We start from the raw sequence: 15752 nt of genomic DNA on the forward strand, positions 1-15752 counted from the left end.
ACACAAAGCAGCACAAACTCCCCCCATGGGCCAAACCCTGTTGTTCAAGGGATCCAAGAGGAACTCCAAGAGTGCCCCAAGCACCTACAGCCTGTACCCCAAGTGAGCATTCAGATGGGACCCAAGCAAAGGAAACCAGACCAAGAAAATGGCCCAAAGCATTGTACAGAACCAGGAGAGAAAGCACTATTGGCATAGCAGCTGAAGTAATTCCTAACAAATCACCCCATATATCTGCATGTTTATTGGATGTTCCCAGGGCTGCTGTGTATGTACATCTCTTCCTCTGCTCTGCCTTTCTTCCCCTTTGGCAGCAGTGGACCTGGCAGCATCTGCCCGCCAGCAGCAGCTGCTCCAAGCTGGGAACGCGGCTGGCGGTGCTGATTTCCAGAGGCTCCTGTGTCCCAGGGAAGCCAAGGCAGGAGCAGTTGAACGGCGCTGGCGCTGATGCTGCTCTGTGCCAGAGAGCCCCGGCTGGGCAGGGCACGGTGCCCACTGCGCTGCGGGCTCCTTCTCCTGCCAGAGCTGGGCACACCTGGGAGCAAGGCATGGCAACCTTTGGGCAAACCAAGGGGTTTCTGGGGCTGCACTGCTCTGCACACACCCAGCTCACCTGCAGCACAGAACCTTGGTCCCCCAAAAGGTAAACAAGATGGAAACAGCTGGGAAAGATCTCATTTCAACCATTCTTTATGCTTCAATAGAAATGACCAAAATGAAAGTTACCGAGCAGGGCCCGATCCACACTGCCAGCTCAGTGTGAGAAAAGAGGCATTACTTTATTTCAGTGCTGGGTGCGTGGGGAATCGCTTCCCTGAAACATGCACACCCACGTGTGTGTATCCATGGAACTAAGACATTCCTTTCATTACTTTTATTCATTTCTTTGCTCAAACTCACAGGCTAAACATTCTCACAAAGTATTTGACATGTTTAAATCACTTCCCCAAAATTACTGACATTTAGAGTAGTGGTCTCTTGAGGGTCTCTGGTGGTCATGTGGTGAACATCCCATTCCTCAAATTCTCCTTCCATGGTTAAGATCCTTCTTCTCCTTGAATGCATTGCAGCTACCTCCTCAGTAGGCCCACTGTCTTTATTCTCAAGGCTAAGATATCCACTTGCACACATTAACCACTGGGTTGAGGGAAGGTATGACTCAGCACCACCTGTTAAAGCTTAACAAATTCACAATTTGTTGCCGGTAAACACTTCCCCAACGTCTCTTGTTCCTTCTCTGGGAATCAAACACAAGCATTTTGTGAGCACTGAGCCCAAGGCCGCCTCCAACCCTCCTGTCACCCACCAGCCCTTCTCTCTTCACAAACAGCAGGTCCAGCAGTGCCTTCCCTCACCGGCTCAGTCACCAGCTGTGTCAGAAGTTCTCTGTCACACACTCCAGGAACATCCTGGACTGTTTGCTCTCCGCTGCACTCTGTTGCCAGCAGACATCCCCACCCTGTTCCACAGCCCTTGCAGAACCCTGCACCTACTATCCCCGGGCACCTGGGAAGGGGAGGCAGTCACGGAAGAGATGCACCAGCTGCACTGGGCAGGAACCAAAACCCTCTCGCGGCACAGCTGCTGGCCTGTGTCTGGCACAGCTCCGGCTGCCCCACTCCTCATGGGCTTTTGGCTGGAAATGCAATTGCACTTTCTGCCTCATGTAGAAATACCAGGGCTGCACAAACAACGGCCAGCAGGCCACATCCCAAAGGCACTGCAGCATGGAGTTGAGAAGGAAGAAGACCCTTCCCCAATTCCTAACCATACCAAAAAATACCACCATAATTGAGACTTTTAATCTTCTGAATGTAGAGTTGATTCACAGGGTGACAAGGGAATCTTCCAATGGAGTTGAAGTTTGGTAGAGTTTTTATTCTGAGTCCTACTCAGACTGTTGATTTGAAAATTTATTTTAAAATATTTTTTAAAAGGCTGTGCAGTCATATGGTTTTGGTCTAATACCAAAATGGCTAGATAAAATATACTGGCATTTTAATTACATACAAACTGATTAGTCTGTAAAAGCTTTCCTGCAGAATAGCCACTAAACAAGAAATGAAAATCTGTGGACTGTTGACTTTGCAAAATTCTACTACATTTACCAGACAATGAGGCATTTTTATTTAGATCATAGAGCAAATTAATTCCTATGGATAACTTGATTTGGATAAACCTGTTGATTTCAAATTAAAATTGCCAGCATGTACTAAGTGGAAATCTGAATACTCACTTCTATGAGATCTGAATTATTAGATAGTCATTGTTCACCATAATAACAAAAATTAACATTCTGGCTATTTTTTTTTTACTTATCGTCAGCTCTTCAACACTCTTTGTAACATCAGAGTTTGTAGCAAGGTGAACCATGGGTTGGTGGAGCATTGCAGAAGGCTCCTGTGTCAGCACTAAATGTTCACATTTACCATGGCATCACTTCTTGCCTTTAATTCCAAGCTACAGCTCAGTTCCTGCAGTATAGATTCACACTTGTAGTCTGTATTTGTAGCTGGTTCTTACTTCCCTGTCCAGAAAAAAATCATGCTTGGATCTCAAATCAAAATGAAACAAGGAGAGAGTCAGGTTCTGGATAGGTATAGCAAGAACTAAGAGATTCTTTTTGCAAATATGTTGAAAAGTTGTTTGTAGATACTGCAAAAATGGCAGATTAAAGACTTGCACTCTAACTTGCAAGCTGAGGTTTGCCTGTTATTTCTGGACTGATTTCTTGAGGCCAGACACTGAACCTAATCAGTAAGAAAATCAAAACCACAGGAGTAGTTTGGAGAATATGGTAAATTATTCTGTCATGATGCTTTTTGCCTAAAAGTTCTGGCCATCATCCGATTGGAGTAATTAGAGGAGATCGAAGCCATCATTCTGTGCCTGTGCACACAGTTCCTTCCCAGGAGCAATCCATGAAGCAACGCTGACGAATCCACACCAGCAGCTGTTGCCACACAGTCATGAAGCAGAGAATATGTATTTCTGCTACACTTGGACAGCTGAAGATGCCTCTGCTGAGCTAATTTTAGTGACTGCTCACCACAGATGAGACCTTGTGGTCAGTCTCCAACAAGTCAGGGCAGTTAATATTCTGCCTAAGTGAAGTAAGTCTAGCAATACATAGGCCATGGAGCCTGAGGAAAGCCAGCAGCTGTGGGAGATTTAATTTGTTTCCGTATCTTTCTTTTTACTAATTTATTGCAGTCAATTATTTAAAGAATGGAAACTTTTGGCATACCATTGGCTGGAAGGTTGGTCAATCTTCCATTCATGACTCCTCTGAAAGCATCACCCCAGTGTTTTTATCAGTAACTCTTCCATTATTATGGCTCACACAGCATTTCCTGCAGCTCTTCCTGGAGTCAGGGAAAGGCACCAGGAGGAGGGGGAGAAAGCTGTGTGCAGAGACTGTGTCAGATAAAGAGACATTTGTTTCCTCTTATTTGACTGAATGGCTGCAGGAACCTCGCTAGCACTGCTAGCACTGCTGGCAAGGCGGCCTTTTGCAGGGCTGGGCAGAGTTTGGGGCCCAGGATCCCTCCTCTCCGTGGGACACCAGGGTAAGCAGCCCCTGTGCCAGCCAGGAGCAGAGGTTCTGTGACTCTGCCCTGGGCAGAGGGACCTGCCACTGTCCTGAGCTCCTGCCGCGGGTCCTCTGGGGCAGCTCCTGCTCTGCAGGGATGATGGGCGCAGCTGGGGGGTGGCTGCAATGGAGGGTGGCTTCCAGTGTGCTCTGTTGGTCTGCCACACTGGAGCCAACAGAGCTTCTGGAAGGAGCCTCCTCTTGTGAGCTGCTGGAGCTGGAGCTGGCGCTGGCCACAGAGCCGCTGCTCTCATCCCTGACAGGACCAGAGCACAGCAGCCTCTGGGCCTCCTTGCTGCACAATGACAGTGAGGAGGCCATGGACCAGAGGTTCAGTATGAATGACTCAGTTTCCTGATAAACTGTGCTAAGAAAACCCTGCATCCCTCCTGCCAGATCTAAGACACTCCAAGAAATCTGTTGGCACATTGGGAACTCAGAATTGTTTGCATTTTGAACAATTGTCTTATGAGTGCTTTTGATTGTTTTTGTCATTTTGTGTTGATTCAGTTGATCCTTCAGAGAAGCTTTCCTAATAATATAAAACACGGGGAATTGTGGAGACCCTGGGGGGGCATTCCCTGGTCTAGAGAGACACGAGAAGCTTCCCTCAAAAAGCTGTTAGAGCCCATTGGCTCCTTCCCCTGTTCCTGTGTCTGCTCCTGTGTTCCTGAGCCACACCTTCCCTATTCCCTGATTGGCCCCCTTATCTTTGTACTGCCCCGAGATCAGGGTCAGCCCCAGGCCCCTGTGGAGACAAAGTGAGACCCTCTGTGTGTGGGTGCTGGGACCTGAACATCTCCCTGCACAGCTGAATAAAACATCTGTGTAGATGATGCAAAGGTCCTTTTTGCTTCTTTACCCTGGACTATGCTAGCAGCAATTCAGATTGCTACAGAGGTGAAGCTGCAGTACTGGCACCAAGATTTTGGCAACTTGACCATAGGCACAGAGGGTGTGCAGGATGCTGCTCTATGAATTCTTTAACCAGCCATCTCTGGTGCTGGCATATTCCCTCCAGCTTCTGGTGCAGCCAGGGCCACCTTTGGTCCAGTAGATGACATTGTTATTTGAAAAATTCGGCGCACACCTTGGGCAGGAGGCCATCCACAGGCTCTGGTCCTGCAGGCCCCTGATCAGCTGGGGACAGTGCTCCCCGTGGGGAAGATGGAGCAGCCATCTCAGGGTCTTGGGGGCTGTTTTCAGCAAGGTGGCCAGGCTCTCTCCCTGCTGGACTCTAGCAATTGTTTGGGGGAGCTGATGGCAAATTGTATGTAGTCCTGTTCATCCTACTCAGAAAACCTGACAGCTTCTATCATTCTTCTGCAGAGTGGGCACGCTGGATTTCTCTTTGCCCACTGCAGGATGCAGCCCAGGCAGAACTGGTGGTGACAGGGCAGAGAAAAATTCACATCCTTCTTAGTGACCTGGCAGATGGGGCAGCTCCATTCTGTCCCCATGGCCATGTCTGTCTGTCACAGCAGGAGGGAGGAGCTGAGGACCATGAGCTGCTCTCATTTGCAATCTTGCTTGGCGAGAGCCCAAGCTCAGCCAGAGGGGTCCAGGCTCTGTCAGTGCCCAAACATAAGCAGAAAGGGATGTTGTATCACAATCCATTCCTTGGTGAAGGAGGTCCATAGCAGCCTCAAGAGGCACCTCAGACACTCAACAGTCAAGGCAGTGACATATGGACAGGACACAGATGGCAGTTCATGGCTGGGAGAGCATTCGTAGACATATCCAAGGACAAATTTCCCAGGAACTCTCCACAGCTCTGGGATCTGCCCATCGGCTCTGTCAGAGGCTTCAGCAGAACAACCAGAGTCCTAAAAAGCACCTTCCAGACACTTTTCCTATCATCCTGCCTGAGTAGCCAGGTTGCTTGCTGCAAAACACTCTTTTTCTCCTCTTCCCCAATGCCTGTGGACACTTGCAGCCAAAATAAAAAGCTCCTGGCCCTCTGTGTGATGTGATAATACAGTTTTTATATTTCCATCCTGGGATGAAAGAAAGCTGTGCTGTGGGTCAGGAGAGGCCAGGACCCACTTGGCCTTCCTGCAAGCTGAGGCGGTCCCAGCAGACATCCTGCTGCTTTTTTGGGGAATGTGTGAGGTGGAGTGGAGGGGGTGACAGAGAGGCCGAGATTGTAGAGTGGAAACTCAGCTCCAGAGTGGCAGTGCAGACTCTCCCTGCTGAATGCCTGCTGGGGCTGACAAAGAAGGAAAATGCCCCAATAACAGCCCGGTGGCACTGTGTCTCAGGGACAGGTACAGGGAGGTGACAAGAAACAGCAGCATGGCCCGGTCTCACAGCTTCTAGGAAGCAGTGACAGAGGGGCCTCATGGGCCAGAGATTTCAGAAAGGCTGTCTTCTTAAATGGCCACTCTGAAACCCCTCTCTTTGCCTCTTGGGTTTGTGAATGCTTTTGACAGCCACAGCATCCTGGGGCAACGCGTTCCCCGATTTCATGAAATACTCCTTGAAAAGCTCCTCCCATTGTTCAACTGAGCTGCCAGCCTGGTCATTTCAGAGGCTGCTGCCTTGGTGGAGAGAAAAATCAATCTTCTGCCTTTCAGGGAGCTGAAGGAGAAGGGACTCTTCAGCATCCAACACCTGGCTGGGTCCCATTCAGAGGTCCTGCTTTGTAGACTTCGTGAGGTTTGCTTGGCACTTACCAGCGAGGTGAGAACATTGCTCTGAATTGTCCCCCCTACTTCATACACAGTGTGTAGAGTAGGGATGAGCTTGTTCATCTCCATGTGTGCTCAGGGTCTGCCTTCATTTCTGGTTTTAGACCTGAGATTTCCAATGTCTCCCAGCTATCTGCAGGATCTGTGGGCACATGCAGCTGTATTTACTGGCAGGTCGGGTATCTGACAGTCATCTTTGAGTGTGGTGCCTTTATAATGCAATGTGCAAATGCAGAAACTGAGACACTAATGCTGTTATTTGCCAGAGTCCCAATCTCTGCCCAAGTTGTAATTCAACACTGCAAATGAGTCTGTAGACCTGAGCCTGTGTTTTCTGTTTCCTGGCTGAGTGCTTCAACTGCTGGTGTTGCTTTTTTGAACAGGAGCACCTGACTCTTTTATCTTTATCACTTGTGCCTTTATGATCTGAAAGCAGCTCTTGCTTTAATTTTCCAGTAAAAGGGCCTAAAATCAAAGCTGTGGACATTTTAGAAGGGTCAAGTAGAACACTTAATGAAATTTTTATTTTAGGCCTGCAGTGAGCAGGTCTGAGGCCAGAAATTGGTGCCAGAGTAAGTGCCTTTCTGTGCTTGTGCTCTCCTGCTCTCCCTGTACTTGTATGTTCCTCTGGACACAGTGGGATGTGTTGTCATTTCCTGGGACTTCTGTTGAAGGCAACTGGTTTTCTTTCCAATGTGATTCTTATGTTTCCCCTCATGATTTCCCCAGGTGACCAACCTCCGTTCCAAGGTGTCCTACTCTGCCATTGTCACTCTGGGAGAGCTCTTTGTGACCTTGAAGAAGGACATGGACTCTGAGGTGGATGAGGTTGCTCGGGTCCTTCTCCAGATGGTGTCCAACTCCCCAGAATTTGTTCAGAAAGCAGCCAGTCAGACCCTGGGGATCATGGTGGAGAATGTGACTCCTGCACGAGCAATGACTGCTCTCATGGACATGGGAGTCAAGTAGGTTCTTCTTCTTTTAGTGATGTTCTTCACCTTCGTGTGCGTGGGAGGGAGAAGGGATGATACAGAGAATGGGAATGGTGGGAGGGAAGGGTCCTGTATCCTGCATCTTGTGTGGACTCAGTGACTTGATTCTCCAACCAACCTCACTTCTTTCCTCTTGTCACCTATTTCTGCCCTCCTGCAGCCTATTAGTTCTCAGAATCACAGAACTGTAGAATATGAGGAGTTGGAAGGGGCCCATCAGGACCATTGAGTCCAGCTCCTGGCCTTGCCCAGAACAGCCCAAGGGTCACACCAAGTGCCTGAGATTGTTGTCCAAATGCTTCTTCACCCTGTCAGGCTTGGTGCTGTGACCACTGCCCTGGGGAGCCTGTTCCAGTGCCCAACCACTCTGGGTGAAAAACCCTTTTTCCTGATATCCAAACTAAAGCTCCTCTGACTCAGCTTCCTGCTGCTTCCTGGAGTTCTCCCAGCCTGTCAGATTTTCCTAGATGTGGTGATCAGTGGGGAAGTGAAAGTGCCTGCAAAGGCCAAGGATAGAGCCTTGTGCTTTTGTGGGAAGAGGGACAATTGCAATTGCAGCTGTGAGCAGTGTTTGGTATTTCACAGCACTAACCACAGAGGCCCTGGGAAAACCAGGTCTCCTCATGATGCCATTAACTTGAGAAATGAGGAGGGTCCTTGCTGGGGCGTGGAGCACATGGGGGACAATCTGCTGGGTGTGGCCCAGCCTGCACAGCAGGTGCAGCTCCTGCCAAAGGAGCCTTGTATGACTGTCCTGGCCTTAGAGCTCTACTTTCTATTCAAACTGATGTTTCATGTTAGCCTTGAGATGATGAATCACTTTACAGGCACCTTCACAGGCTGACTGCCATGGGACAATTGAAGCAAATGCTGCCTTAAATGTTGGTGCTGGGCCTGATAGTTCCCAAGAGACACTCTCTAGAACAGGACAACCTGGCTAAACTGCCTGCCACCCTTTCCTCAGCTTTGGAATTGGGTAAAACATTCAGATGGATCCATTGCCAAGCCCCACAGAAGAAACAGGCTGCATTGCTGGATATTCTGCAACTTCACAGCCCACAAGGTGTTTTCCCTGCATTTGTTGTTTTCCAAAGTTCTGCAGATTTGAGGATAAATGGGTGGAAAGAGCCTCAATCCTGCTGCAGCTCTGTGTACTGGGTGCCCTCTGATGGGTCAGCATCAATTGTCCTTAATCTCTAAATTATTCATATGTCATCTATTTCTTTAATCTTTCTCCGAGTAAATACTGTGAAAGAAATTGAGTATCAGACAGTGCAGGGAGACTGAATTCCTCCCTCTTCCGTGCAGGCAGGCCTTGTGTACAATGCTAACTTTGTGTTTACCTGAGGACAGAACCTTCTGCAGGTGTCTGAAGGCTCAGGGAGAGCCCAGGCTCCTTCCCCCAGCAAGGGCAGGGAGCAGGCTCTGGCCAAGGCCTGTGCTGCTGCTGCTCCTGGTCCCTGTGGCCCAGGGTTTGCTCTCTCCTCCCCAGCAGGGGCCACGCCCCGGTGCGGCAGTGTGCGGCCCAACTCCTCCTGTCCCTGATGCAGAGAATTGGAGTCACCAAGCTCGCAGGCACAGCCTGGGCTGAGAGGCTGGCACACGTGGCAGGGAAGCTTGCTCAGGACTGTCACAAGGATGTGGGATCTCAGCACATCGTTCCTGATGTCCGGAGATGCCAGGAGAACCCTTGGGGGTCTCGAAAATCCTGGAATGTTGCCAGAAGTGCTTGGTGGCTTGATTTTGATCCATCCACAGAAATAACAAGAGTTTGAGGACAAGAGAATCACTTTAGAGTAAAAGGTGTAAAAGGGACACATTTAGAGGGTGAAATTTAGACTTTAAGGTTTTTGGTACAGGGGGGTTATGGAGACAAGATGGAGGGATCAGGGCGTGTCTCGTCCTTTTTTCTTCTTCTTGTCCTCCATCTCTTGTGGTGATGTTGGCAGTTGGGGATTGGTTTATGGTGAAGGTGCACTTGCTAACATGGGTGAAAAGCATTGGGAAATAAAGGTAAATATTATGTACGTAGATATTAGTATAAAAAGACATGACCGCCCCGTGGGTGGTCAGAGAGTGCCTGTGACTGCTTGCAGATCAGACCTCTGTTGAGCAGACAGAAAATTTTGTAGATAAGAAATAATAAACAACCTGAAGATCGAAAAGCTGAAGAGTCCAGACTCGTCCTTTAAAACGCGTGCCACCCAAGAACCACACTACCCGTGTCGGGGCAGAGACAGACAGCCGAACCCGACACAAGGACACAAGGTAATGATCTTCATTTCACCTCCTAAAACAGGAAAACCCTTTCTGTCTGGCTCTAAAGGTGAAACCACACAAGAATGGAAATTAAAGGGAATATGAAGTTACCTCACAGTGTGAATAAAGGTCACAGAATCATGGAATATGCTGAGTTGGAAGGGACCCATCAGGGTCATGGAGTCCATCCCCTGGCCATGTGCAGTGACCCCAAGAGTCACTCCATGTGCTTGAGAGCATTGTCCAAACACTTCTTGAGCTCTGTCAGCCTTGGTGCTGTGACCACCGCTCTGGGCTGCCTGGGCAAATGGCTGTACTGGGAAACCTGAGGTTGGCCAGCAAAAAGGAGCATTGCCAACTTTTTCCTGTGGCTTGAAGGATTCTTTACTGAGATCAAAAGAGCTCAGATCAGCCAGTCCAACAGTCTTGTTTGGCCTTAGGTGCACAACACAAAGCCAAAGAGTTGGCTAATGTTCATCACTGAAGGATCCCAAACATCCATTTCTCATTAACTTCAGACTTGCCTAGAAATATTTCAGGGGTCTTTAGCCAACATATTCAGTCTTTCTAAACTTGTTCTGCAGATTTCTAGAATGCTGTTATCTGTGGCTCAGTGAGCTCCACATTTCTTCTTGAAGAAAGCTGTGGTTTCCTAGTGGCAAAATCAACCCAAACTACCTAAATCCCCTTCCTTTGGTGATGAAATTCCCATGAATAGCTGCCAAGAACACCAGAGCAACTCGCTGCCCCTGTGCATACACATAGTATAAAATAATCAAGAGGATGCATGAGGTGTTTTGTCCTGGCTTCCCTGCCAGTTAAAGAAAGGCAAATTATTGTGCAATGGCAGCAAGACACTGCTAATAGGCTCTGACAACAAAGCAGATGTGTTTTGCTTGTTCCCTGGGATCCTTTGATGCCACAGAAGCACACCCCCAGTTTCAGAGTGAAATGGTATTTTTCTGTTGCTCCACATTCTCCTCCTGCCTCTTGTGTTCAGCTGGCAGCACTGTGCAGTGTCAAGTGAGGTAAATCTCCCTCTTTGCTGAGTAGGTAATGCCTTCTCCTGCAGGGATTGCACCTGATGAGTTTAAGGTATCAGCCTCTTCTGTTAACACTCTTCCTGTGTTTGTTCACTTTTTTTTTATTTCCTTCCTTCCTTCCTTCCTTAGGCATTATGGACAGGAGATGGTGAAGATGTTGCTCACTCATCAACAATTTAAAATGCTTCTGGAACAATCTCTTTCCCCCCGTGACCTGGAAGATATTCTGACAAGAATTAAGAAGAAAGTAAGTGCTTGGCAGGAGAAATGTCTCCTTTGTGCAAGTATTGCCACTGCTAATATGAGATCAAACATACCCAATCTGTCTTTAGCTCATTCCTCTTCTGCTGAATCATTTTGCTCCTGGGAATGAGCTGTTGATCCTCAGCCTGTTCATCAGCAGGCCACAAAGGAACTGATATTATTAGGGAAAAAGTGGGGTTTTGAATATTTTCAATATTGGTCACAAAGAGGGAAGGGAAAGAGGAGAAAATGGGTTTACATTTAAGAGTAACCCCCACCATGCTTTCCCTACTCTGCCCCCTGTAAAGCAATTAAGTGAGAATTGTGCTTCTGAAGATAACAGAGTCTTTGCAAAGGACACTGGAAGTAGTAGTGCCAAGAAAATTTCCAAATTTACAAAAGATGTCCAAGTCAATCCTAGTTACTACAATGACTGTCTGTCTTTTGGGAATGCTGCCCTGCTGTCAAGCCCTGTGGAGCTGGAAGAAGCTTGGTGAATTCAGCAGCATCCAGTGGAAAATCCTTTGTTTGTTTGATGGGGGGGATTTTATTTTTTTATCAACATTACAGAAGGGAGCCTGCCTTTGTGCAGGCACAGGGACAGTGAGTGTTGAACCAAATCAACTTCCAACACAATGGGCCAACCCCCAAAGAGTCCAGTTTGTTCTGCTGCTTCCTTCATGAACACTCGTTGCCTGCCAGTTTGCATTATTCCCATTTATGCTCAAGACTAAGGAATTTGGGATTTTAGACTGCTGCTCAGTCTGGTAGCACCCATAACCTGCCTTGGGCTGTTGAAAACAAAGAGTTGGCATCACTCAATCTCTGCTCTGTTTCCATCTGTAAGTTAGGAAATGTTTCCCTAGGCCTTGGTAGCAGTGATCCTGGTTCTAACTTGTGTTTTCAACAGGGAATTTCCTGTTTTATATTCTAAAGATGGATGGGGTTTCTCTATGTCTTTGTAGGGCATGGCAAACCAGAAGGCTGAAGGCCCATCTGTCAAGGAGCCAGTGAAGGAGAGGAACGATGGCTCAAAGAAGCCCCAGGCCACATTGTCTTCTAGCAAACGGTACTGAGCACTTTTGTCAGATGAGACAAAGCACATGACAAGCTTTACATGTCTCTTCCTCAGGAAAATCTTCCTGGAAGACATGACCAGTGCCACAGATTGTTTCCTTTCCCTACAAATGCTCTAGGATAAAAAATGTCTACTTCTGCATTGTGCTGAACACAACTTCTCTGGAGGGGTTTCCACAAAAATGGAGAGACAAAAAGACACCCGTTGGTTGCAGCTCAGACGATGCAGTGCAGTGGCAAGGGCAGTGCTGTGGAGGCTGGGAGAGGGCCAAGTTTCTGCTGCCTGACTTGGGACAAGTAAATTCAACCAGGGCTTTTTTTCCATCTGAGTGGAGTCTTTTTCAGATGGGTGTTTTGATGAGAAATCTCAGTCTAGAAGCAAGATGCCATTCCACAAAGATGCAGTTCTCATCCATGTGGTTTGGCCTAGCTGAATCATGGTTTTCTTACCCTCAAACAGTACCAAGTTTGAGTAGTAAGGAGCAAGGCAATTTCTGAACAACTTCAGTCAACAGGTGTCTGAATGTGGACTTTTTGTCTTGATATTCCTGTCCTTCATGTAACTTGCTTGATGGACAGCATGTGTGGTGTATTTCTCCCTGTGCTGCAATCAGCATTTAAGACAGGAATTTGCTCCTTGCTGTCTCTTCATGCCACTGGCAGAACTACTTGTACCTGTTCTCCTCTGATAGCAGAGGGGATTTGTTTAGCTCTGTCCTGCTCAGCAGTGGCAGGAAAGTGGCCACATGCCTCAGTAGCACAGCTAGCATCTTCCTGTGCTCATGGAAGAGACAGGTTGATCAGGAGAATTGTTCCCAGTGGGGTTGTTAAGCTGTGCATCTAGTCTCTAGGGAAGCAAATGAAATGTGAGTGTAGTTCTGGCATGTCAGGCTTCTGTTTTTATCTCTGTTACTGATTTTCTGAATCCTTCAAATATGGTCCTGTTTACCTGTTCAGATGCATCTGAGCTGCTTTTCCAGATTGTCATGCCTGGTTGTAGAGACACTTCTCCAGAGTGATGAGTTTCCTTATTGTAAGACACACACCTCCCATATGAGGAGGCATTTAAACTTGGAAGTAGTGTCTCTCTTTCTCCACAAAGCAATGTGACCTGTGTGCCCTGGCAGCCATCTGAAGATAGATCAGATGCATCTCATCCTTGGTTTTCCTGAGTGAGCAGTGCTGAGAATGTCACTTGCAGATTGTCTGCCATAATGATTGTCATGAGGTCCACGTTGTTCTTCAGAGCCTCATGATTTTCCAGCTTGAAATCACATAATTGGGAAAGCTGCTCAAGATGTTTTGCTCACAATTAACTGAAGGTATTTTCTGTGGCTGCAGCTCTCTCCATAGAGAGGAGCAGGCACAACTTTCCCAGGCATTGTCCTGGGGAAGGCTGTGAGAAGATCAGAGAAAAGAATGAGAAACAATTCTTATCTGCACTTGCTGCACCTCTTGTTGTGAACATGTGGAATGTGTTATGGAGATTTGTTTACCAAAGGGTAATTTCTTAATTGGCCACTGGTGGAGCAGCGGCCAGAAAATGAGTGAATGCCCAGGCTAGGAGAGAAGTCCAGCCGGCCTCCAGCCAATTGGGCACTGCCCAGACTCGAAATCCGGGCCCTGTGCCCAAGCGATGTTAAGCTTGAGGGCAGTCGGTCGCAGGTGAAAATACTCCAAAGCTGCAGGCGTGGGAGAAAGGGCGACTCAGAGCTTCGTGGGGAAGAAGGTTTTATTGGAAGGGGTAGTGATGGGTCGGGGAGCTGAAGTCTGAGCCCTGAGGCAGGGAAAAGCCTCAGGTTTTATAGGGAAAGGGCGGGGCTGGGAATAACAAATCAGAAGAGGGGTATAAAAGATACATCGAAGACTGACAACCATAAACAGCCAACAGGAGATGGTTGCGGGTGGGGCCTTGGCCCCTGAACCAATCACCCAACACCCCGGCCAGAAGCTTCTGGAAAAAGAGGCAGGGGTGCCGGGTGACAGGCAGGCGGCCAGGGGAGGGAAACAAACAAGATACATTGGGGGAACCATGGAAACGTGGGAGGGGCACTGTAATTGACAAGAACTGGAACTTGGGCAGAACCACTAATACATCAACGGGGGAAAACTGAACAAACATCGAACAAACCACAACATCTCCCCCTTTTTTGTTTAAAAAGAAAAAGAACGACAACTAAACCGAGGTCTGGGTCTGCTCTACATCACAGGGGTCTGGGCAGAAGTCCTGAGAACTAGAATGCTCCGAGGAAGCGGAGTCCCAGTCTTTGTCCATCTGTCCTTGGACTTCCACGTGGCGGATTTCAGGGGCACTGATGGTTTGTGCAATGAGTCTCTTTACCAGCCCCCAGACAATAGAGCAGGCTATCAAAACGACAAATAAAACTAAAAGGATAGTAAAAACAGTTTTTAGGATGGAGCCCGCCCAGCCCAACAGTCCCCATCTTTGGAACAGGTCCCCCAGCCAGTCCGATGTTTGGTGCTTAATATCCTGCACTAGGCCTCTCATCTTGGCGATGGATACCCTCGCGTCCTCGGCCCGTGATGTCAGGTTCATGCAGCAGAGGCCCTCAAATTCCTCACAGTGATGGTTATGTAAGAGCAGCAAGAAATCGATTGCTGCCCTATTTTGGAGGGTCGCCTTCCTCGTAGTTTCCTCGTCTGCTAGGAGGTCCGACAGCGTAGCTGACGTTAAATTGGCTTGCTTCGCAACCCAACACTCTAGGTGGGCCAATTCACCCAGAGACTTGGCGATGGACACCCATGGCAAAAACAGGGTGACAGCCACACTTTTGGGTTTGGACCAATGAATAATTTCAGAGTCGCAATCTGGGTCGAGATCTTTGAGATCTCTTTTAGTACGGGTCGAATTAGATTGCGCTCTTTTTGCTTTCCAATCTTGAATTTGCATGTTGTTGGGTGTAAGCAGCGTCAGCTGCCCAATGGTACAAGGGCCTCCGACCAGGCGAGAGGGGATGCCTGCCCATGCTCGGTCCCCGCAAATGAAAAAGATCCCCCGGGGTAGAGACAGCGGCTGCCCAGCGTAGGTGGATGGGTAATAGATGTGAAAGGTTGAATTGCACCACAAGCTGGCAGTGTATTCCTCTTTGAACTGCCTCATGTGTTCAAACCATTTGTCCCCGGGGGAGGGAGAATAAACAAACTGAAAACAAAAGGAGGCGTTGGCGGAGCCGAGCAACTCAAGCTGGGACGGTTCGGTGCTCATGGGAGCTAAGTTCTTAATTGCGTCCCTCCACACGAACCTGGGGTCAACTGACGAGGGGATGGGTTTGGCAGCTAAAGCAGTAAGGGGAGGGCCAATAGGATAGGGAATTTGAATGGGAGGGAGAGGGATCCCCACAAGGCAGGTCGACATGGGGTCCTCTGCTGATGCCAGGTTGAGACAAATGTGCTCTTGGCCGAGGGCGTTCGCGAGGGTTCGCCACACGTTGGCCTTCGGCTGGGGGATGATCCAAGGGTCTGCTGACGGTATGGTTGACCACATGAGGATGACTGTCAGGATGATGAAATGATGGGCCAGGTCCATGTGGATATGAAAGTAACTAAAACGAACAAGAGGGAGAAACGTAAGAAAAAACTTAAACATGGTTCTGCCCAAGGCAGGGGGGGATACAGGTTAATGGTGGCCCCCATCCCCTTAGGGTTTCCGCCGCCGCCGCCAACACGCCTCGGTGACCTGCCCCACGTTTTCTGCCCCTGGAGTCTTCCCAGGGCGGAAGGGCTTGACCCATTTGGCTGGGATCCACCTCGGACCTGAGGGGGTGGACACACAAGCGTATCCCCTTCCCCAAGTCACGAGGTCGAAAGGCCCTTCCGTTTTCCAGGTCTCCGGATC

At 48.6% G+C, this 15752-nt stretch overlaps 1 protein-coding gene across 1 annotated transcript; it reads left to right on the forward strand.

The window, feature by feature from the left end:
• Positions 1–25: 25 nt before the first annotated feature.
• LOC136570864 (TOG array regulator of axonemal microtubules protein 2-like) lies at positions 26–11895 on the forward strand. The gene is made up of 5 exons (XM_066571268.1): positions 26–102; positions 6169–6274; positions 7012–7247; positions 8767–8914; positions 11785–11895. Exons 1-5 carry the CDS (start codon positions 26–28, stop codon positions 11893–11895), a joined length of 678 nt encoding a protein of 225 aa, XP_066427365.1.
• Positions 11896–15752: the final 3857 nt, after the last annotated feature.

Source organism: Molothrus aeneus, unplaced genomic scaffold, assembly GCF_037042795.1.
Source record: "Molothrus aeneus isolate 106 unplaced genomic scaffold, BPBGC_Maene_1.0 scaffold_40, whole genome shotgun sequence".
NCBI classification, from domain to species: Eukaryota; Metazoa; Chordata; class Aves; order Passeriformes; family Icteridae; genus Molothrus; species Molothrus aeneus.

Coding starts and splice junctions, on each gene's coding strand:
- LOC136570864 (XM_066571268.1), top strand. CDS start 26: ATGGGCCAAACCCTGTTGTTCAAGGGATCCAAGAGGAACTCCAAGAGT. Junction 103..6,168: donor ACCTACAGCCTGTACCCCAA/GTGAGCATTCAG, acceptor TCTGCCTTTCAG/GGAGCTGAAGGAGAAGGGAC. Junction 6,275..7,011: donor GCTTGGCACTTACCAGCGAG/GTGAGAACATTG, acceptor TGATTTCCCCAG/GTGACCAACCTCCGTTCCAA.